The sequence below is a fragment of the Solanum stenotomum genome, chromosome 8 (assembly GCF_019186545.1).
Source record: "Solanum stenotomum isolate F172 chromosome 8, ASM1918654v1, whole genome shotgun sequence".
Taxonomy (NCBI): Eukaryota; Viridiplantae; Streptophyta; class Magnoliopsida; order Solanales; family Solanaceae; genus Solanum; species Solanum stenotomum.
Window position 1 is genome coordinate 759,254 of NC_064289.1, and position 22,932 is coordinate 782,185.

A 22,932-nucleotide genomic window follows, 5' to 3' on the forward strand; every position below is an offset into this window, starting at 1 on the left:
AACAGTCAACAGGCACGGTCTCTAGTGTCAATTCTGCATTTACTCTTTGGTTTCGTCAAGACCAACTCATTCAATATGCCCCCGTCACAAATGCTGAACTCATTGTCAAGATTCTCAATGGTCTAGAACATGAGTTCCGTGAAATTTCAGCAGCCATGCGTGCTCGTGAATCCACTATTACATATAAACAAATCTATGAAAAGCTTCTCGACCACGAACTTTTATTGAGGCATATTGAAGAGTAGAAAAAATCTTCAAACCCAAGCATTGCAGCTATCACCATACAATATTAGACTTATAAAATCGGATTCCAGTCGATGAATCTTGCCCTACAATAAACCAATAAACAACACAAACTAGTGATAATCCTACCAACTGCAAGATAACAATTCCCAGCAACACTCAACGTACAATGGCGATCCAACAATCGTGTTGCTCCTACTAATCAGTAACGCTTGAAGTCTCATAACCATTTTGTAGCGGAGGCCAACTACCAAACATCAGCAAATTAATCCCCGCGCACATTATATTAAAAATGATTTTTAGCGGTAATTAATTAATGACAATAACTTAATTGTTGCTAAATATGTGTTTTTCGCAGCAATTAACATTCTTTGTAAATGTGTTTAAAACCTATAGCTACCTGAAATCCAATGACAATTAACTAATGCAACTAAAGACTTTAACAGATATCTCATCTAGTTGTGTATATTTATTAGCATGAACATGATTTGTGCCGAGTTTCTTTTATTCTAATAAAGAATTTCAAAATCGAAAAATATCTTCTTCTTTTTTAATTCATGCACGTGGGACGCAGATTAGAATTAACCATCATAAGTTATGAGTTGTGAGAATGGGTAGAGGTCATCCTTCATTGAGTCAATGTATTAATAAAAATGGTTGGTCAGCTGTTCTTTCCATGTTTTCCTAATTCCTTTCTACACCTACAATATACTTTTCTGTTCCTCCCGTCCCTGTCTCCATTTTTTTAAAAAAACTTACAGCTTGATGGGGGACCAAATATAATATAACCGAGAATTAAGATCTCTCGATCATTTATAAAAGGGAAAATGAACAAATATAACTTCGAACTATACGCTCTAGTTTTTTCACGACAGGAGCATCAATGTCTCAAAAGTATGACGGAGGATATCTGAATACAATTTACGATAGTTCAGAAGTATATTTGTCTTTGTCCCTTTATAAAATAAATTTAAAAAATCCCAGATCTCAATAAAAAAAAAGGTGATAAAATTAAAAACAAACTTGTAATTTATTCTCTAGTCTATAGCTTTTTATAAAAATAATTTTTAATTTTTTTCTTACAAGAAAATCTTCATTTTTAATACATTCAAAATTTTAAAATTAATTTTTTATATTTAATTTGTAAGCAATTATAGTGCCCGTTTGAATTGACTTATTTTAGGTGTTTTTAAGCTAAAATAACTTTTAAGCAATTTTGAAGTGTTTGAGTTGCTTATAAACACTTATTTTAAAGCCAAAATAACAAAAATAAGCCAAAAGTCAATCCAAACAAGTCCTAAGTATGTAGCTTTAGTATTGAACTCTGCTGAGTGTGGATATATATTTCCTATATTTCAATATAATTTATATATAGCATGAATTAATTGCACACGAATTTAAACACACAACTATTTATTTATAAAATTAACTTTAAACTTTAATTTCAAACAATACATATCACCTACTTTTAATAAATTAAACAAATGATTGTTTATGAACTCGATTTATTTATGTCTTAAATTGTGCCATATTTTTTATTTTTTTGATAGATTTTAAAGGAGATTTTTTTTCTATATTTAGTAATAATATTTTAACCTTTCTCTTTCACCCATAATAAGATAATTCACGTCCATCAAAATTTGTATAACTTATTTTAGATTACACTACTCATTTTTTTTCTTTTTCATTAGATTCTCTATGTATCAAACATCATCAGATAGATTAAGAACAAGGAAAAGTAATAATTTTTTTTAAAATATTGTTCCTATTTTATGTTCCGAGAGAAACAAAAACCTACCCTAGTAAAAATTATTATTTTGCATTAAAAAATATTCAACGACTTTTCTTATTCACTGTATTATACTTCATTTGCTCTTATTTAGTTGTCATCATTTTAGGTTTCGTGCTTCTTAAGAAAATATGTAAGTTTATCATTGTACATTTATTTTATATTTTCTTGAAATTAAAATTTTCAAGAACATAAATTAGTATATTTTGATTTAACCAAAATGAACATAAATTATTTAACTAGTTTTCTTATGTTGATTAAATACATAACATGCAAATAACTCTAAAAGATAAACATGAAAAATAGTTTATTTATATTGATTTAGTGAAATGACAAATTGAAAAAAATACCTATTTTAATAGAAATGACATATAAATAATAATAAAAAATATATTTTATAAGCAATATAAATTTCTCATTAATTCACCACGAAAAATTTAATGTTTTCCATATTTTCCTTTATCTTTCTTGTCCTTGTCCTTTTTTCCCCCAAATTCCCCACCCCACACGTATATTCATCTCTCTTCATAGCTTTGTTCACAGCACACAGCATCAAAATCATTTGCTTTCTTTTTCTAAAAACACCTTTTTTTTCCTTTCTATTTCTCACTTTGCCCCTCGATCTTTGCTTCTTTGTCCCCTTTTTTCTGATTCCTCTGTCAAAACAAACCGAAAGTTTTCTATTTATATACAGAAGAAAATCTACACGGTTTTTGTTTCTACTTTTATCCTACGTTGATTACCTTTTTTTGTTTTAATTGATCAATGTGGATCGATGCCTTAATTTGGGATTTAGGGTTCTAATTCTTTATGGGTATTTGAAGATTGACCCGAGTTTTTTTTTTTTGTTGAAGGGTGTAGCTGAATAAGACAGTTGTTGCTGCATAATTTTTAGGATTTTTGTTGTTGTTGTTGTTGGGTTTTGCCTCATTGTGGGGGTTGGATTGAAAATTGAATTGTTTAACGATATTTTGGTGTGAAAGTATTGTTCTTGGCGAAAAAAGGTGATTATTGCTGTGAAAGTATTGTTTTTGGTGAATTTGAAGAGGGTGATTGAATCACCATGGATCATGTTGTGGGTGGGAAGTTTAAGCTGGGAAGGAAGATTGGAAGTGGGTCTTTTGGTGAGCTTTATTTAGGTATGTTCTGTTATTACTTTTGTTCATTGATTCTGTTTGATATTATATGATTCAGGATTAGCCTCATTTTGCATTTGTATTATTAGTAATTTTTTACCTGCTTATGTCTTTGTTGATTCAGGTGTGAATTTACAGAATGGAGAAGAAGTTGCTATTAAGCTGGTATGAGCCCATCTCTAACCAGCAATTATCAATCTTTTTCTGCTTTTTTATTGCATAGAGGGAGTTCCCGTGGTTGGATTCATTTTTCCATGTAATGACTAATGCATTTTATTGTTGTTGTGACATTAAATCAATCTAGTTTACCTTATCCCGAATCAGTTAGGATCAGTTATGTGAATCTTGTATGTCTATTCCACTTTATTCAGTCTGTTTCAGTCCAATACTTACCTTTTTAAGGCAATTGGGGTTCTCTAATATCACACTTATCCCTACACAGGTAACTAGTTTGATCATAATTAATGGCTTAAACAGATCATTTGCTTCTATTGTTCTTTGTTCTCTTGCTATCATGACATATTGCCGATATTTTTAATATCACAAGAGTTTTGAGACATTATTGTGTTGCGTTAATCTGATGGGATTTCAAGTAACTCTTGTTCTGTATGAATTTTCTATCTATTGCTTGTTCTACTCTGCTGAGGAACAACAAAAAATGGTGAAACTTCTTTTAGCATGAATATCTATTCTGGAAATTTAAGGTGTATAGTAGAAGCATTTGTAAGTTGGTGGAAGTTGGAACACAGGATGAATGTCCATCTAAGATATTGAAGTAGCATCTAACTAGTTGTAATACTTCATTTTCCAGAAGAGGTTCCTAGTCTAAGTAGAACTGCACTATGTAGTTATAAAAAACTACTTAAATTTATTTCTTTTATCAAAGTGTTACCACCGAAAAAAAGAAAATAAGCTGTGGAAAAGGGTAGAGTGGCGGGCCCAATGTCCCCGAGTTTCGAAGGCTGTGGTTGGCCCAAAGGGTTGGATATAGGTGATTTCTTGTTGATAAAAAAAGAATATGAAATGTGAATATGAATTCCAAAGCAGTCATGTTTTCTCGTTCCATGAGCTTCTACATTCTTTTGGTATCATGCTGCTTATGGAATGCAAAACTAGTTTTTGGATATGTTTGGCTTGGTTATTTCGTAAGTATGTGTTTTAATCTCCTGTGGGTTATGGGTTTCAAGACTTGTGTGATAGGACCGTTTTCAGGGTTTTTTTCTCTTGTTGTTTTAACTTTCAGGAATCTGTCAAGACGAGGCACCCTCAACTGCACTATGAATCGAAAATTTATATGCTACTCCAAGGAGGAAGTAAGTCTCACTTCCACCCCCTGATATTACATATCATCTCTTTACAAATTACAACATATGTTGCAAATGTGATTTTTATTCTTGGATAGTAACTCTTAAAAACAACCCAAAAAAAAGTTCTTAAAATGAAACAAAGAGAGAAGAACAGTGGAGTGCCACTAAAGCATAAGTCTGGTCTGCTTTACAGAACCTTGCACTTGCTGGCCCCTTGTTTTAATTTTCAAATTAATAGATTTATCTAGTTGTTTATTTGGAGATTTTGCTATTCATTCTTATGCAACTTCTATTTCACATGGCAAGTTATTATATTAATGGAAAAGGAAACTTATTTTCTATGGGCTTGTTTGAATTTTCCTTTATATGGTAGGTAGAATTCATTAATTAAGTACCATGGAAGTAGCACCCTAGAGTGTGGCGTTAGTGGCCAATAAAGTGGGAGGAGAACCATGAGATCTTAGTTTCAAAACCCAACAAGGCAATAATAGGAAAAAAAGAAGAGAAAACCACAAGGTGATCGTTTTCCATCTGCCTAAGCCTTGATGAACAATGTTACTCAGTCATGTGTTGGTAGGAGGTAGTAGGTGTCGGGTGGAATAACCAAGATTCACACAAACTGATCTGACCACCACTATCATTAAAAAAAGTACCAATGAAGTACTGCAAAAACGGAAAAACCTCCCTATCATTACAGCATAGCTGTTACAGTTTCATCCCTAGTAATTCCAAAAACTCAAAGCATTGAAACAAGGCATCTATCATGCTTTCCCTACACCAAAATACAAAATTCTTGTAACATCTATTTTTAACTATCGAAAAATGATGTTTTTGTCGTTCATGTTATGTAGCAAGTAGATTTGCCAGTGACACTCTTATGAATAGTGAATTAATCTCCTTATCTTTTCCATTCTGAATGAAGCCGGGATTCCTAACCTCAAATGGTTTGGAGTGGAGGGCGAGTACAATATAATGGTCATTGACCTTCTTGGACCAAGTTTGGAAGACCTTTTCAACTATTGCAACAGGTTGTTTACTTTGAAAACAGTGTTAATGCTAGCAGATCAACTCGTACGTATCAACAAGCCATTTCTTTCCAAAGAGTAACATTCTTACATGTTTGCCTATTTACATGAGGTAATAATAACTTGTCCTGTGCCATTCTTAGATTAATAGAGTTGAATACATGCACTCCAGAGGATTTCTTCACCGTGACATAAAGCCAGACAACTTCTTAATGGGCTTAGGTCGCAAGGCAAATCAGGTACGCGTTCATGCCCTGCTTGTACAAACTTATTTTTGGCATTATCAAAATGAACTTCTAAGTATTCCGTCATGGCTCTTGCCAATAGTCGCTTATTGATGTCTGTTTTCCAGCAGTTCTTTTCTTCCTTATGAGTTGGGGATCATTATTATCTTTACCATATAATAGAAAAGAATTACATAGTTTGGGATCATTGGTGGTTTACTGAGTTCAGATTTCAGGTTGGCTAAAGTCTATTACTGATATTTGGTTGTGGAAACAATTTTGTGTGATTTCTTTTTTGTTGAATTCTGGCTAAGTTGCTTCCTTTAACTGTGCATGCTATCTTTATGCTTGAATTGGAAATGCAACTTCTGTTCAAGTTAAGAGGCTGCATGTTGGTGGTTGATATCCCAACTACTGGCTTGTATGCTATTAGGTGTAATCATGTCATACAGCGATGCTTGTTGCAGCTTACAAAGTCTACAATTCGTGTCCAGCTTTCTTCATGAATGGGTTCTACAGTATAAGTGTAGGATTACCTCATGTATTGTTGCTGAAAAGATTGAGTGATGTCTTGAGGGTGTGTAGGAATGACTTAATTGAGCTTCTGATGTTCTGATATGGTGTTGGTGTTAAAGTTAATGTTTCTTTTCTCTTTAAGCTTTCTAAGGTTAAGTTATCTATTTGATCCACTATTAATGGTTCTCTAGGTCTGTAATTGGATGTTTTATGCTTACCAAATACCAATGTTGAAGTAAGAGCTTCAAGGAAAATAAAGTGTTGGTAGCTGATGCAATGGTGTCTAAATACTGATGACAGGTTTATGCAATTGACTTTGGGCTTGCCAAAAAGTATAGGGATCTCCAGACTCACAAGCATATACCATACAGGTAACAACAATCTCGACATGGTCTGGTCCTTGATAAATATATGTATACACATACATCGATATGCTCGTGAATAGCTTTATTAAAGGAAAAAAAGAGAGCAGAATTTTGAATCTTTTCCATATCCATAGAAAGTCTTCATCATCAAGAATTTTGTATGTTGGGTGTCTGATTTTTGCACTTTTTCTTTTCTTTTGTTTTTTTTCTTCTAGAGCTCTTTTCTACGTTTAAGTGTGAGAGTGATGAGAAAGAGGCATGATCACAATTTCTGGTGACCTTCGTTTTTTCCCTAGTGAAAAATTATATCAATTTGCTTGACATGACTGTATTGATAGATTCTTTTTCTTTAAAGCACCAAAATCTGCTTCATTATGAAAATGAATAGCATTTCCTTTTATCCTCCTCATGACTTCATTCATAGTCCATGAAAGAACAGTAAAAGAAAAAGGATGAAACAATGATGACTCTGTGCTGGTCATTTTACTTTTTGGGGGGATAGGTAAAGTAAGGTATTTTTTTAAAGAGGATGCAAGGAAAGTGTAGTTTCAAAAAGTGCGCTGGTCAAATTTTTATTTCATTCTTTACATCTTTTCTCCTCAGTTCTGATAAATTTGTATTTTGACTGCCTCTATATGGTCTTCTTTATTATTTTCTTCCCCAGGGAAAACAAGAATCTGACTGGAACTGCTCGGTATGCGAGTGTCAACACACATCTTGGAGTTGGTAGGTGTATCTTGTTTAGATGCTTGAACTACTTGGGGCATAGTTAGTTTCAGTACCTTTTACAACTGATCATTGTTGCCCTTTTTCATTTTTATTGCAGAGCAAAGCAGAAGAGATGATTTGGAATCTCTTGGTTATGTGCTTATGTATTTTCTTAGAGGAAGGTTGGATTTTATGCCCTTTGTTTTGTTTTCAAGTCATATTTCTGACTTTGTTCTGTTTCTTATTGTAAATTCTGGGTGTTTTCCTGTTTCCTGACTTGGGACATCTTCTTTTTGGCTCAGCCTTCCATGGCAGGGACTTAAAGGTGGTACTAAGAAGCAGAAATATGACAAAATCAGTGAGAAAAAGATGTTAACACCAATAGAGGTACTTATTACCTAATATGAATACATTTTGGTACATACAGTTACCTGTTCCTCAAAAAAAAAAATGAATACATTTTGGTACAACCTACATTACCTTTTGTGAATGATGAGTTCATGTACAGGGCAGTCACCTCATCTCAATATTTTGTTGAAGTATGACAGTAACACTAAACTTTACCCTGGTTTGCGTCAAGTATGGATCATGTCAAATGTACTTATTATGATTATTGTAAAACAAGCTCGTTGTGGTTGATAAAGTCTAGCCTTAGTTTGGGCCATCTTGCCTCTGATTTGTCAGTGCATGAGGTAATTCAGAGAAGACTCCTTTTTTTGTCCACAACAGGTGCTGTGCAAATCTTATCCATCTGAGTTCATATCATACTTCCACTACTGTCGATCATTAAGATTTGAAGATAAACCTGACTATTCATATTTGAAGAGGCTTTTCAGAGACTTGTTTATTCGTGAAGGTAATTTCTCTTCCTTTTTAAAAATATCTTTGATGCCTACTTTTTTTTTGGTCCGAAAATTTCCCCAGTTGTTGTTAACTGTCCCATTTTTAGTCTTTGATTGTCTTTCATGATGCTATCTTAACCTTTCATTGGTGCAGGTTATCAATTCGACTATGTGTTTGATTGGACAATTTTGAAGTATCCTCAGATTGGTGCCAGTTCTCGAGGACGAGTTAGTATTTGAAAACTTTATTTTGGATGTTATCATTGAAAATCGCTGCTTAACTTTCTTATGAACAGAAGTGTAATGCGTTGTATTTCTTCCAGAATCCTAGTGGGAATGCCGGACTAAATGCTGGGCCATCTGCAGAAAGGCCAGGAAGGGCGTCAGGTATTATTTTTGAAGTTGAAGATGCATATATTCTCCAAAAAAAGTTGTATGTATTCTCAAATAAGGCATGATGTCTATTTTTAGTAGCTCATTATAGGGATTATTCGGCTGGGGTAATTAGTTTCTTCAAGCAAGACACGTCAAAATCATGTCTTATCTATGAGTTTTATTTTCAGTAACAGATAATTTGTAAAATGTGTGCATTTAAATTCCTGGATTATGAGTATCCGCTCTTGACCTTCTAATTTCCAGATGTGGTAAGGGTAATTTGTGTGCCAGCATCTACTCGTGTCTCTGCTTATTAGTGAAATTGCAGCTTTTGACAATTATCACTGGTTGACGCTTGTGTGTTTATTCTTTAATCTAGTGGGGCAAGATATTCGGGATAGATTTACTGGTGCTGTTGAAGCATTTTCCAGAAGGAATACTTCTGCAGCTGGTAGGCATGGGGAACACTCCAGACAGAGGACTTCAGAGGATATTCCTTCATCCAAAGATGTGGTATTGATCTCTCCTTTTTCTCTAAAAAAAAAAGAAAGAGAAATAACAGACAATTCCTTTCAATTGGCTCGGACAATTTGTGTTGTAATCTATTTACTTGCTATTGGTTAAGGCACTAACTGGATATTTTGTGAACTAACAGTTTATATACTATTCGTATATTAACTAGAAGTAGCATAAGAAAATTTATGTACTGTTTAGCTATGAGTATTTTATGTGGTACAAATCTAAATTCTAGATATATTTATCTGAATTTTGTCTCATTGAGCTACTAGGTAAAAAGCCGTTGTGCTAAACTAGTAAAGCTTATTCTCTATTTTGCAGCAAGCTGATTCAGAGAGAGGCCGTAGCTCGAGAAATGGAAGCTCTTCTAAAAGAGCTGTCATGTCAAGCAGCAAACCGACCTCTTCTGCTGAACCCACGGATAGTCGCTCAAGCAGATTAGTGTCAAGCACTGGCCGTCTATCTACCACACAGAGAATTCAGCAGGGAATTGAAACAAAACCATCATCATTCTCGCGAACTTCACTCACAAAGGGCAACCATGATAACCCTCTTCGGAGCTTTGAATTTCTTTCAATCAGAAAGTAAGAGAATGCACTTGTAAAGAGAGAATTTCCTGATTGATTGAACACTCAATCCTATTTACGGAGGATGTCTCCAAGTGCTGTAAATTAGTTAATGTGCTGTACCTTCTATATGTGACAATTGAAGCTTATCCAACTTATCATATTCCTTGTTTTTGTTTCTAGATTAGAGATGCTGGCCACCATAGTGCATTTAGACTCATCCAAAGAAATGTTTAGTAAAGTGCGAGAGTTTTTTTTTATATATATCTATATATATGAATAAATATATTGTTGTACGAAATTGATGTAACCTTTGTCTTATGCCTGCTGGAATGCCTAGTGAAAGGAATTCTTTTAGGGTCAATCTGAATGCATCTTTTTAACTCGACTTTAGAATATTTGATTGTGGGATTCTGTTTTAGTTCTCCCTTCATTTTAATTTATTTGTTTTGATTTCCTTTTTAGTTTGTTTCTTCACATGAAGAAACTACATATGGTACTAGTGTAAATCAAGGATTTTGTAGGCCAGCGAACCTTTTCTCAAGTTTTATCAATCTTTTAACTCCGAGAGAGATAATTCAGTGTCTCATGTTAGTTGAATTTTCTGCTTCATTTTCTCCCTTTTCATCAGTGTATCTTCTATTAATGAAATGACAATTCACCATGATTAGACATGATTTTTCTTACTTGCATTGCCTTTTCTGGGTACATATTTCCAACTCCAAAGTCTAGACCTACTTCATACACTGCCACATCTTTGTTACACCATTTCTCTTCCATTGAGTTAGGAGCTCAAGTACTTAAAATGATCTACCAATAGTACCAAACCAGAAGGAATGATATTAAGTTAACCCTACATGTTTATGACCGAAAAATCAACCTTGAATGAAGCCCGAAGGACAACCTTAGCAGCCTTCAAAACTCAGGAAATATAGGGTTTCCACAACTAGAAACCAATACTTCGACCTTTGCCAACTTACAACTGAGAGTCATAGTTAATTGATTGCACACAACAAAATGATAAAAGCCATTACATTAAATGATGGAGCAGGTAATTCTTGGAAAAGATCATTCATCATCATAGATCAGAAAAACTATAGAAAGACGTTGGAAGTAAAAACAAAAATATGTTTTTCTTCCTTAATGCAACAAAATCTCAAAGCTAAACAAGTACACCTTTTGAAAATCTAATATTCAAATTTGACTAATCAAAAAGTTTTCAAGCAACTTCCTTCTTGAGCTTAGCAAGCTCCTGTCTCACGACTCCAGCCCTCTGCAAAATCAATGTAATTGTATCAGCTTGTGACAGAAGACAAATACCACAGAAATCTCAATGTTTGACTGGATCCAAACCAACTACATTTTCAGGACCTGAACAGTGTAAAGTCTAGTTTGGAAGGAAAAATTGTCCATAATAAAGTTGAAGCACAAGGATAGCGTAACATTTTGCCTTTTCAATCTAACAAAAAAAAGACTTTCTCCACTTTTTCAGGTAAACAATCTCCTTGCTCTAAGCTTTAACCAAGAGTGTCCAGAAAAAAATGAAGCTAACTTTAATATTAAACATAATCACACCTTTATCTTTGCCAGCATAAGCTTGAACCTGTCAAAATCATTAAGTGAGGCCCTCCTCTTCTGAACTATCAACTTCCTTCCCCAGGAACTGCTCTCCCATTTGTTTTTCACGTCTGGGAGCACAAATCAAAAGAGTGATTGAACTTCATAAAACTTTCAACCAAGTAGAATGCATAGGAAGCTGCTAAAGTAATTACTAATCTACATCTTCGAGAGGGAAAAGAAAAAATTCTAAGCACTGTACTCACCAGCAGCCTCCATAGCAGCAATGAGGGTCTTCTTCTTTGGGATTCTACTAATGTCAATTTTGATATCTGTGAGTGAAAGTCTCTTAAAGTTCATCTGGCTCCTCACCATGTCCGGGGAATCAACAAGAGCCTGTCAATTATAGAGATGGATAGGTATTTCATCAAAGCAGTTTTTAATTTCTCCATCTTGTACAAGTAATTTATAAGTCAATCAAACAACTAGCCACTATCTAGGAGTGGCAAGATTAGCCCATGAAAACATGATCCCGCCAGCTGGCCTATTTATTAGCTCAACCCGTGAGAGAACTTGTCAAAATATTATAAAAGACATTCTTTTGTTTGATATGTTAAAAAAAAGATATGAGTTACTTCTTGTATGACAAAAAATGAAGAGGCATCTGAATGCACAAGGACAATTGCAAGATAGTCCTTGTGCTAGAATCTCTGCCCCATTTCATTCTCGGCAACGTACAGCGCTGAATACGCTATTGACAAAGCGCACCAGAGACTCTAATTTATTGCCTTCTGTATTACTAATTGGTAAAGGTCTTAACAGAATGCACAACAGATCCTAGGGGAACTTAATGTATCCTTTGATGCAATAATGTAGTCCACTTTGCAAACGTTTCTGTATCAACAAAAAAAAATAGTATATTTGAGGATTCCAGGACAAATAGAGACAGATTAAATAACTCTCCAGGCTTTACAAAGAAAATTTGTATAGATGATTATAGCCCATGGAAAATGGGATAGTTTTAAAAACAGATTTCCAAACAAGCAATTATTTAATAATTGCAAAAGATTTTCATAGCTGCCAATTCAAAATTTTACCACTGTAAATACATAAAAACTATTATTTGTCAATCCTTAAAACAAGGCCTCAGTTAATGTTGCTCAATCAAACTTATATGATCAGACAATGTAGGCATGTTATCAAATTCCATCATAGGCCTTGAAAGAATCCTTCATAAACTAAGAAAAACGATCTTCCTTGCCAAAAGATATGGCAAAGCAGTTCCAAAGGCAACACGGCACTCAACATATAAATTCGATTAACCAGAAAATAACAGACTAACAATGAAACCAACGAGTTAAACGATAATCTAATACAATTTTAGGAACCACATGAACGGTAAACATCCATAAATCCGATCATAAATAGCATGGATTGAGGCGAATAAAGTAATTGTAAAATGATACTATCAGGAGAATCATGCAAAGCGTTTGGAACGTCCTATAATCGGAGTTGCTCAGTTATAAACAAAATGAAAGAGTATAAAAGCTACTCAGGAAAGCAAAAAAGCCAAGAACACGTACCCTATTTTGGTCAATGACATCGACGATAACAACAAGCTTCCCGTAATCCTTCCCGTAGTTGACGAGGGCAACTCTTCCGATCTCTACGAACCTCTTGAACGGCTGCAGAAAACAATATAACACATTTCTTCAAATCTCAACATTAAATCTCAGAGCTCGAAAATGCGTAAACTGCGTCAAAACTTACCATTTTCGGCGATCTGATGGAGCTGCTATCAGGCGCCAAGAGTGAGGCTACTGGTGTGGATTGTCAAGTGAGTACTAGGGTTTTCGAGGAGATGATATAGAGTAAGGTTATTCTGTCTGGATCTGGACTCGCGGCTTTAATTTTATATGGGCTTAGGCCCACTATGAGGTAATATGGTTTGGGACACTGAGATTTGCACAGATATGATCATTCTGCGCCGCTATTTAAATTAGAGCAATTTTCACATATACAAATAAAAAAATCATATTTGTATGCTATAGCAAAGTTTGCATAATTGCGCTTCATAGTAAACATGTATATGTATAATTCGCTATACATATACAATTGAAAGCTATGTCTATTTCGCTATACATATATGCAAAAAGAAGCAATTGTATAATTCATTGGCTCCTCTTTAGATTTGTATAATTTCGCTGGCAGGACATTTGTATAAATTGTTGTTAGCCTCTCGTTGGCAGGGGAATATTTTTATTGTATAATTATAAGTGTATAAGACGAATATATATGTATTTGCATGTGTATATACAATTTTCACTCGCTTTATACAAACAGAAACACAATTTATACAATTATGTTGTATAAAACGAGAAAGAGAAAGAGGCAAAAGAGAACTGGGCAAGGGAATATTTTTATTGTATAATTATAAGTGTATAAGATGAATATATATGTATTTGCATGTGTATATACAATTTTCTCTGGCTTTATACAAACAGAAACACAATTTATACAATTATGTTGTATAAATCGAGAAAGAGAGAAAAGCAAAAGAGAATTGGGCAAGGGAATATTTTTATTGCATAATTATAAGTGTACAGGATGAATATATATGTATCTGCATGTGTATTTACAATTTTCTCTCGCTTTATACAAACAGAAACACAATTTATACAATTCTGTTGTATAAAGCGAGAGAGGCGAGCACGGAGGGAGCGAGCGAGAGTTTGAGGGAGAGAGGCGACTGGCAAATAGTTTGCTACATGACACAATTAAATCAAAGTGTGGTTATACTATTTAATTTGAATTAATAGTTTGTCATTATGTACAATTTTCCCTTTAAAGTATGACCTTCCACAACAAGATACAGTATCTAATGCATTTCATATGACAAGTTTGAGAAGAATAGCACGTAGACGATTTATTTCCGACTTATAAAAGTAGAAATGTTATTTTGATAATTATCGGATCAAGTAAAAACGTATTATAACCAAATTAATATAGAAGAAAGAATAGCAACAACAACATGATACTTACAATTTAGGTATTAACCTTATTTTAAAAAAAAAAACATTCAACAAAAATATAATTATGCGTCATAACTTGGAGCTTGCCTGTCAGTACTTTAGCAGGGGCGGACCCAACCTTGGTCAAGGGGTGTCAAGCGACACTCTTTTGTCGAAAAATTACATCGTATATAGAGGTCAAATTTTAGTTTAATAAATATATATACAATTATATGAGTATTGCCACCTCTTGAAACAAATCGAAGGTTTAGCCTATTGGTTAAAGGGTTGCAAGATTTCCATCAAATTGTGTGTTCAAGCCCTACTGTACTCATTATAATTTTTTTTACTACAACCATTGACACCTCTTAATGAAAATTTTGAGTCTGCCACAGTACTTTAGCACAAAGTCTTGATGGATTGTCCGAAATTTGGATGAATAGACAAAATTTGCCACAAGTCACAACAACTCACCAAGAATCTAGTATAAATTATATCGAAATTTTTATTGTTCACAAATTCTAACAATATACAAGAAGTTTATGATGGATGCACAAAGACATAATTTGCTCTAATTCGTCACGATCATCGAGTTCTTAGAATAAATTATTTTCAAGTCCCAACATAGCACCACAAATTTTTAATAGAAGGGTACGCATTTTTTCGATTACAAGTTCTCACGATCATATGGATTTTTATAAATTGTTCATAAATTCTTATGAATCACCAAATTGTGTGTATAATCTTATCAAATTTTTTTTTGTGTCAACATTAATCTGAATCAAATCTCAATTACTCAAAAGTTTATATACACCTTATAAAATACATAAAAACCAATTTTATTTTTTTTAAGATTTTTTTTTAAAGTCTGAACTTTTTAGGGAAAAAAAAGAAGAAAAAATCCACAAGAACTTTGATCTTGAAAATTTTTATTCGTAGTTGTTTTAGTTTTGTTCCCCTTTTTCTCCTCATCTTATTTACACTCTCTATTGATTCCAATTTCTTAATTTTTTTGATTTGAAAAATATTTTATTTAAAATAGATATTTAAATTTTAAAACAAATTATATGCATAACCTAAATTTCCTTTCACGAATTGTCAAATAATAATTTTCTCTTTAATAATTCTTTCGACATATCATCTGTAAAAAAAATATAACTTATTATTTATAGTACATCCAAGTATGTAACTATTTTAAAAATCTAAAACTTTGATATCCCAATTAAAATTCCAAAAAATAAACAAATGGACTCTCGTACTCCATAGTCCAAACTTGGCAAAATTCGCGCAGGCAAAAACGACACCGTGCCTTGCGTTTCGTAACCGCCGAATCGATCACAGTCCTTAGCCTGTATATAAATATCAAAAGCTTCTTCATTTGTTCCTCACACTTGGCAGTAGCGTTCTTCGAAAGCTCAAAAATATAGAGAGAGCACATTGATAAGGTATATCTTTTTGTAAGTATCAAATATCAGTTCTCGATTATACGCGATCTTTTGTTCAATTCCTTCGATTTACTTGTATCATTCAATTTTTTTGAAGATCTAGCATTTCTGTAAGCAAATCTCGTTTGATTTTTTTACTGAAAAAACTGTTTTCCTTGAATTGGACGAGAATTTGCTTAGAAATTTAGTTTGATTGCGTGTAGAAAGGTCGATCCAGCATATAAGAAATGGATGCATGTGTAGATATCTACTGGCTCATGCTTGTTTGTGTTCACTGCTTTTCTGATATTGGATCCGCCTCTATGAACTATTAACAGTAAGCAAACTAGCGGTTTGATCCTTTTTTTCGGAGTACATTTGTAGTTTATGATTCTGCAGATGGTGGATTGAATAGTCAGATATCTTTGTTTAATGGATAATCAAGTTGATGATTAGGATCTACGTGATCTTAGCCCTTTTTTGTTTGATTTGTTAATTAATATGTGCATCAACTATTTTCAGCTTGGCCTATATATCTATAGTTGAATATATTTGGAAAATATACATCAGCATAATCCTGATCGTTGAATTGGAGTAAAAAGTTGATCATCAGCATTTGATTCTTTGTACATTGTGGTTGTTCTTTACGGCAACATACTATTCATTGCATTCAGTGTTGCCTTTACCATATGAAATCCAGATATCTCAACATATTGGTCATTTTCCCGATTGGTTTGCTTGACACCTAAGTGTGTAGTTTGTAATAACTTCTGCAGATACTCTTGACTATATGTTGATATTAAGCATCTTTACTTTCACCAATAAGACAAATTTTATGTCTCTCTGTCTTTGAGCTTCATTATTTGCAACGCTTTCTACTAGAGTTGTTAAGTTAGTGGATTAAGGTTTTCATTGCCATTTAAATGTACTTCTGAAATGATTTTTAACTTTTATGATGCTATACACTGCAGGAAAGCACAAGAATGGAAGGCACTGTCTTTGCCCCTGCTTTAGAAGGAATCAAGCATGTCAAGTCTGAGGAAGGAGTAATGCTTACCAGACCTTTCTTAGATGTCTGCAAACACATCTTACCTATTATAGGTACTATATCTTGTGTTTTAGCTTGGGATCTATAACTTAGGGATCCCCGTTGCTTTGACTACTTTTTGAGTGGTCAAAAACTTTTAAAAATAAAATTATGCTGTTATTTTATTTCTATCAAGAATTTCGCTTAAGCTTCTTAGTAGTGCTGTCTCAAGGTGCAAACACTCTAGCTACTCCCTTTTTTTCTGGTCGATCTAATGCTTGATCTTAATTTTCCTAATCAAATTGAGTTATGAAATTGATTAATTTTGACATTTAAAACCTATGTAGCTCGGAATCTCCAAAAATGTCGTAGTGTGTCCTGTGGGTAGCAACCCTCTTGGGTGGATGCCACTTAAAAGACAAAAAATAATCTAATACTTACAAGTTACAACATTTAAAAGAAACTAATTTAAAACACATTCATAATAATTTTATTTTCAAAGTGAAGTTCAGAGAAGAGGCTGAATTGTTAAATTTTATGTGTTTGGTTCAATATAGATTAGATTTTCAGTTTTTGCGAAAAAATGTGAATTTTGAAGAACAACTTTTACGAAAACAGAAGATTTATTTTTTGGTGTATGGTTGAAAATGCAAACAAGTTTTTTCCAGAATTTTTAAGCAAACACATCCCTTGAAACTTCATTTTTACTCTTAAACGTGAGTGGCTATCTAAAGTCTAAACTTCAAAAATATCGATGGTGTGTGTCGGATACTCCAAAAAAGTGTATTTTGGAAGAATCCAACACGGGTGCGGCAACATTTTTTAAAGAGTCCTAGCTACAAAAGTTGCTATTTAGTCTTGCAAATAGAAATTTATGCAAAGGGCTCTTTTCTTGCAGAAGGATGTACTAGTAATTTGTCAAATTATTTTCACTTATGTTGCATAAAGCTTCTAAGTGAATGTTCCTTACCTCTTTAGTAAGTTATCTTGTACATCTCAAAAGCAATCTGGATCCATGTTAACTGTAAACTGATTATCTTTTTTGTTTTTTCCCAATCTAGAAAAGTTTGGAGCTGCCATGGCACTGGTCAAGTCTGACATTGGTGGAAATATAACGGTCAGTCTCCCATCTTTGCCTTTTATCTGAAATTTTTCAGGTTTTTGCTTGCTTATTTTCTATTGCTTAAATTCTACCTTCTATCACTCAGTAATAATGCTTTGATTTTGGAATTTCACAACATTTGTTCTATTAAAGTCCCTTTTCTTCCTCTCATTTGTCCTCATTAATTATTTGATTTATCATTTCATTCTCTCCCGTTAATTGATTCATTACTTATTTAATTTCGTAGGTGCAGGATAATATTCTCTTCTGGCCCTTTCTACCAATTACCTTTCCTGAATGAGCTCAAAAGCCCTGTTAAGCAATTGTTTCCAGTAATCTAGAATATCCAAATAAATGGGTTTTTATCACAGTTTGTAGAGTAATTATCTTGAGAAAATTGAGTTTATTCAGCCAGGCAACAGAATTATTCTGACCTTGGTTGATTATTTCCTATGTTATGGAGCTAGATATTCTTAGGCACTTCGTTCCCTGAACCATGTAGATGTTTTCTTTTGATTTATGTTGCTGCATACAGCTAGCAAACACGGTCTGATCTTTCGATTTTGAAAATTTTGTGGATGCTTCCTTGCTAAATCTATTATTAAATATTGATGCTACAGAGGTTAGAAAACAAGTACTTGTCGAACCCAACAAAATATACAAACTTGTACAGTATGGTGCAAGAAGAGATTGAAGCAAAGACAGCAAAAGGCTCTTCTAGTTGCACAAATGGTCTTCTTTGGTTGACAAGGTTGGAAATTATTCTCCATCTCTTCTTACTATATCTAATCTTCTAGGCGATGTCTTTCCCCATGCCCCGATCTCACTCATACCACAATCACTCAGCAGCATGCATTTCCTAAAAGCATGTTACTCTACGATGCATTTTAATTCTGGTCAACTGAATTATAATTTGAAGATTCTGTCATTATGTCTTTAGGGCTATGGATTTTCTGGTGGCACTGTTTAGAAATTTACTGGAGCATCAGGACTGGGCGATGTCACAAGCTTGCTCTGATTCCTACAGCAAGACATTGAAAAAGTGGCATGGATGGATAGCGAGTTCAAGTTTTACGGTAACTATACCCTTAAAATTTCGCTTCTAAAGTTATTGATCCGGAATAGTTGCATCTTTCCCCATTCTTTCCATCATGCAAAGTATGAGATCCTTCCTAGTTTAGTCCTGGAATGTGTGTGCTGTTAGTGATTTTTCAATAAGAAAATCCTTGTTGGCTTGTTTTGGTTTTCCAGGTACCCATATTCTGGTGTAGTATTTCCTTCTGTTGAGATAATGTCTCAGACAGTCAAATGTTCATTTAGTTTCATTTTTGCCTCCTATAACATGAATGTTAGTCTAAGTCCTGTGACTTGATATGCTGCTGCTGACAAGAATGTTTGAATTTGGTTCTTTATCATTACCTTGTAGAAACAAACAATGTTTGATCTCCACTTCATTGATATATAGGGGATAAAACTTCATGTTATTTCTGCCATCCCCACCCCTCCAACCCACCCCCATTTTCCTCTCATATTCATGTGGTATTACTTATTCAATGTCTTTTTTTGTGCTTTTTCTCGTCAACTTAAGCAGTATTCTTATTTTTTAATTGAGAGGTAGTTGCAGTGTACTTTAATTTTGTTGCCTTTTGCTCCCTTGTTAAAATTTATACTGAAGGTAGGACCAACCAGCCAGGCATCTGGCATTGCTATTTTTGAAGTCCAATTTTCTCTCTCTTAACTCCTTCACTGTGGATTGTAATCACAGATTGCAATGAAGCTCGCTCCAGATAGGAAGAAATTTATGGATGTAATATGTGGGACCGGTGATATTAATAGTGACATCGAAAAATTCTGTACTACTTTCTCACCGCTTCTTGAAGAGAACCACAAGTTCTTGGTAAGATATCTTATAAAGAATATATCCATCAAATAGATGTTTGGATTTTATCTGGGGTTACACTATTGTAGTTGTTCTGTCCCAACCACCACCCAAAGAACAAAAGGAAAAAAAGAACTAGGTCCCCTTTCCAACACCTTGAATTTGTAGATGTTCTTCAGAGATTTGCTTGTCAAATGAGTCTTCACTTCTACTGCATGACTGATTAAACTGGTATTTGGGGTACCTCGAACACACCTTTTAAGTTTATTGGCAGTTTGCGAGATTTCAGTGGTGAGGATTAGTTGAAACCAGAGGAATAGCTGAAGGACCACTAGTATCATGTTTTCTTGCATTTCAATTCCAGGAATATTAACGGCAGAAGTTAAAAAATTGTTTATCATTGTTGCTATTGCAGGCCAGCGTAGGAATGGATGAACTGAAAGCATCTTAAGCTGAAAGGAAGTTTTGGTACTCTTTTGAGATTCATCGACACTGTGAGAAACTTCTGAAACAACCATACTTCCTGCTTTTGTCCTGTTGTACGATGAGTAGCTGTATTAGACAATGAATTATTTTGTTTACTGGTTTGTAACTTATAATGAAAGGGGACGGACTGGGTTTGAGGGCAATAAGTAATTCTGGAGACTAATGTTTGACTCAATATTTTATTTCATTATACATCATGACAACCTCTTGTGAATTTAAATGTTTTAAGTGAATGTATTCTTCAGCAAGTAATATTATATAATTATATTAGTTCGTGTTAGTTACAAGTTTGATGTCCTAGCAATTTATATACCCAAAGAAAAATATTTCCGTTAAGTTGATTTATTATTATTTACTTTAGCTATGTGCTTGATTATTATAAGCGGATAGGAATAGCTTTGCAGATGTAATTATTTGCGAAGGAGTTTCCTTAAATATAATTAACAACAGTTAATTCCCATCCCTAAATTTATGACATATATGTCTGGTTAGTATTGTCCAGCAATTCATTGCCATTAAATGGACGAAAGGAATGCTTTAACAGCATTTTGTTTTGTGATAATTAGAGAGGAGTCGAACCTAAAAGTTTTGAGGGTTTGAGTCCATTTATTGAAATTATTTTTGTATCTTTGGAGTTTCTGTGTCCAAAGTTTGAATATTAATACCAAATATATTCTCATTTATTTATGAGTTTCATTTATTTTCTTCCTTTCTACTGAAGAAAGGTTTGCAAATCTAGACCTAAAAGAAAGTTGAAGATGGCCACCAAGGTGAAAGGCCTTCTTAAAGGCCTTCGTTACATTTCTCAAATATTTGGTGAGGGAACGATCATTTATTCTATCACAATTTTCATTGTTTTTTTTTGTGGGCGTTTAAGAAAACGATTTGGTTTATCATACAAGGAGGGTTGCGGGAAGGCTAACGATCATTATGAAAATATTTTAATGAATAAAGCGAAATCAAATACAAAGATTTTATCATAGGGATCACTTTTTATTTTTCTAGTTGGCTATGAAAATTCAAGTTTCTACGTTTAAGATAAGTTAAACTGTCTATAGATATTCTTCCTTAGTTTAACCTTTTGAATTAACCGGGTCAAGCAACTTTGTACATCAGATTTATTCTCACACCATCACCACTCTACATACAAAAACATTTAGGTTTAAGTATATGTATGTTGATGCAGATGAGGAGAAAGAAAAAGAAATACAGATTGGTTTTCCCACAGATGTAAAGCATGTTGCTCATATAGGATGGGATGGACCATCAACAGATAATAATCCAACCTGGGTAATAAATTCTTCTCTTTTTTTTTCCTTTTCTTCATGTTATTTTTATCTTAATGATTTTAATTGATCTTTTTCTTTTTTCCTCATTGTGGCTGTATGTTTGTTATTATGGTAGATGAAAGAATTCAATGGACCAGGACAATTTCAGTCAGCACCTTTGGTTCCTCCAGCAGCAGATAATCCTGAAATTAAATGGGTTTCTGAAGGTTTGTTTGGTCACTTTTCGAACCTGAATGATTCATTTTCTAATGTAAAAAATGGACTATAAGTATATGAGGGGAGAAATTTAACCAAGAAGATCAAAGCAATGAATTGTGAATTCTTATACTCGTATATAGCATGAAAGTCTATTTTAAACGCTAAAATTGTCACAGGCTAAAATGATCTCAAGTTTCCCTATACTTGTAATTTCATGCTAAAAGTTCTTCCTTGGTTTATAAATAAATTAAACCTGACCCATAACAGATGGTTCAGAACACAAAAGAGGTAAACATACAAAGAAATCAAGGACAAAGTACTGTGCATGAATTGTATGCTCCTATTTTAAAAATTTTTTATACCCGCAATGAATGCAATGCAATGCCATTTCAGATTCAAACCGAAGGTCCAGAAATGCAGATTCTTCTGCCGTCGGAGATCAACCAGAACAAACAAAGTCAACCAGGCGTCATTCTTCTTCTAAGGAAAACGGAGGGACTGATTCTCCAAAGAAATCCAGGGGTTCCCGGCGACACCACAGGAAGGACTCTGCTGACGGTTCCAAACACGGCCGGATCCCGCTAGATTCAGCCACTGGCTCGGAATCTCCGGCAAGAGACCTGCCGGATATCCCCAAAAAATCACGGCGAAAGAAGTCCAAGGAAGCCGACCCCGGCGGTACCGTCCCCGGATCCCGATCGTCCAAGTCTAAAGGCACTTCTTCTAGTACAGCTGCACCACCAGCATCTGAAGGTGCAGTACAGAGTTCGAGAAACAATGAAAGCATCATTTCATAACAAAAACAAGAAAAAATAACAATAAAAATGTATTCAAATGCATTTTATCTTTTCTTTTTTTTGATAGTTTAGTAAATTCCATACATGTTTGGAAATCTCGAAAAGTTTCGTTTATAGAATTTTATGTAAAATTTAACCTTAACATACCTTGTTCATTATACAGAATTTTATTTTTAGTGTAAAATCTCTTTCTGAATACGAGGAAAGGAAAATATATGAATTCTCTAGGTAGTAACTGCCTCCATGTCAATTTGTTTTGACACACAAATTCAGTGATCTTAAACTAAGATATGTCGAATTCAGCAAAATGTCTTTATTGAAACAGGAGTAACTAATAAGGGGTCATTTGGTTTATGAATGAGATAAATTTATAAAATCTGAGATAACTTAGTCTGAACAAAATGACCTCTAAGCATCTTTTTTTAATTAAAAACATCCAAAATCTTATATTCTTCCACTAATAAGTCTATATAAACATAGTTTCATACATCCTTCTCAAACCCAACATGGATTACACCATGTAGGGAAACATCAATCAGAAGGTTAGGTT

General features: G+C 33.8%; 4 protein-coding genes and 1 non-coding gene across 6 annotated transcripts; 3 read left to right on the plus strand and 2 right to left on the minus strand.

The window, feature by feature from the left end:
- Window positions 1–2,508: 2,508 nt before the first annotated feature.
- LOC125873136 (casein kinase 1-like protein 11) lies at window positions 2,509–9,904 on the plus strand. Its single transcript, XM_049554013.1, has 14 exons — window positions 2,509–3,171; window positions 3,293–3,333; window positions 4,412–4,481; window positions 5,398–5,546; window positions 5,644–5,739; window positions 6,541–6,611; window positions 7,270–7,331; window positions 7,432–7,495; window positions 7,616–7,700; window positions 8,043–8,169; window positions 8,310–8,383; window positions 8,479–8,542; window positions 8,910–9,043; window positions 9,368–9,904. Exons 1-14 carry the CDS (start codon window positions 3,096–3,098, stop codon window positions 9,632–9,634), a joined length of 1,380 nt encoding a protein of 459 aa, XP_049409970.1. The 5' UTR covers window positions 2,509–3,095; the 3' UTR covers window positions 9,635–9,904.
- A 726-nt stretch (window positions 9,905–10,630) lies between these two features.
- LOC125874845 (60S ribosomal protein L14-1) lies at window positions 10,631–13,100 on the minus strand. The gene is made up of 5 exons (XM_049555878.1): window positions 12,940–13,100; window positions 12,753–12,854; window positions 11,436–11,565; window positions 11,188–11,300; window positions 10,631–10,885 (listed from the first exon to the last, which is right to left on the minus strand). Exons 1-5 carry the CDS (start codon window positions 12,940–12,942, stop codon window positions 10,832–10,834), a joined length of 402 nt encoding a protein of 133 aa, XP_049411835.1. The 5' UTR covers window positions 12,943–13,100; the 3' UTR covers window positions 10,631–10,831.
- Window positions 12,309–12,390, minus strand: LOC125875355 (small nucleolar RNA SNORD34). Its single transcript, XR_007447418.1, has one exon. It is a non-coding gene; the product is annotated as a small nucleolar RNA SNORD34 (small nucleolar RNA).
- Window positions 13,101–15,446: 2,346 nt separating the features above from the next.
- On the plus strand, window positions 15,447–20,360 carry LOC125873086 (glycolipid transfer protein 1). Of its 2 annotated transcripts, none has more exons than XM_049553950.1 (7): window positions 15,447–15,625; window positions 16,576–16,705; window positions 17,693–17,748; window positions 18,354–18,484; window positions 18,674–18,809; window positions 19,499–19,630; window positions 20,028–20,360. In XM_049553950.1, the coding sequence occupies exons 2-7, from the start codon at window positions 16,588–16,590 to the stop codon at window positions 20,061–20,063; spliced, it is 609 nt and encodes a 202-aa protein (XP_049409907.1). In that variant the 5' UTR covers window positions 15,447–15,625; window positions 16,576–16,587; the 3' UTR covers window positions 20,064–20,360. The 2 variants fall into 2 exon arrangements, with proteins under 2 accessions (XP_049409907.1, XP_049409906.1); XM_049553949.1 differs by having other exon boundaries at window positions 15,537–15,637.
- A 293-nt stretch (window positions 20,361–20,653) lies between these two features.
- LOC125873085 (CRIB domain-containing protein RIC6-like) lies at window positions 20,654–22,507 on the plus strand. Its single transcript, XM_049553947.1, has 4 exons — window positions 20,654–20,914; window positions 21,285–21,388; window positions 21,503–21,593; window positions 21,979–22,507. The coding sequence occupies exons 1-4, from the start codon at window positions 20,857–20,859 to the stop codon at window positions 22,380–22,382; spliced, it is 657 nt and encodes a 218-aa protein (XP_049409904.1). The 5' UTR covers window positions 20,654–20,856; the 3' UTR covers window positions 22,383–22,507.
- The last annotated feature ends 425 nt before the right edge of the window (window positions 22,508–22,932 follow it).

What these genes read in the sequence shown, in the direction of transcription:
- LOC125873136 (XM_049554013.1), top strand. Translation starts at nt 3,096, where the DNA reads ATGGATCATGTTGTGGGTGGGAAGTTTAAGCTGGGAAGGAAGATTGGA. An exon ending in AAGAAGTTGCTATTAAGCTG is followed by an intron (nt 3,334 to 4,411) that starts GTATGAGCCCAT and finishes TTTAACTTTCAG; the next exon opens with GAATCTGTCAAGACGAGGCA. An exon ending in CAACACACATCTTGGAGTTG is followed by an intron (nt 7,332 to 7,431) that starts GTAGGTGTATCT and finishes TTTTTATTGCAG; the next exon opens with AGCAAAGCAGAAGAGATGAT.
- LOC125874845 (XM_049555878.1), bottom strand. An exon ending in ATGTCATTGACCAAAATAGG is followed by an intron (nt 11,566 to 12,752) that starts GTACGTGTTCTT and finishes TATAATTGACAG; the next exon opens with GCTCTTGTTGATTCCCCGGA. An exon ending in TTATGCTGGCAAAGATAAAG is followed by an intron (nt 10,886 to 11,187) that starts GTGTGATTATGT and finishes TTGATTTTGCAG; the next exon opens with AGGGCTGGAGTCGTGAGACA.
- LOC125873086 (XM_049553950.1), top strand. Translation starts at nt 16,588, where the DNA reads ATGGAAGGCACTGTCTTTGCCCCTGCTTTAGAAGGAATCAAGCATGTC. An exon ending in ACATTGGTGGAAATATAACG is followed by an intron (nt 17,749 to 18,353) that starts GTCAGTCTCCCA and finishes TTGATGCTACAG; the next exon opens with AGGTTAGAAAACAAGTACTT. An exon ending in GGTCTTCTTTGGTTGACAAG is followed by an intron (nt 18,485 to 18,673) that starts GTTGGAAATTAT and finishes TTATGTCTTTAG; the next exon opens with GGCTATGGATTTTCTGGTGG.
- LOC125873085 (XM_049553947.1), top strand. Translation starts at nt 20,857, where the DNA reads ATGGCCACCAAGGTGAAAGGCCTTCTTAAAGGCCTTCGTTACATTTCT. An exon ending in TTACATTTCTCAAATATTTG is followed by an intron (nt 20,915 to 21,284) that starts GTGAGGGAACGA and finishes ATGTTGATGCAG; the next exon opens with ATGAGGAGAAAGAAAAAGAA. An exon ending in AATTAAATGGGTTTCTGAAG is followed by an intron (nt 21,594 to 21,978) that starts GTTTGTTTGGTC and finishes ATGCCATTTCAG; the next exon opens with ATTCAAACCGAAGGTCCAGA.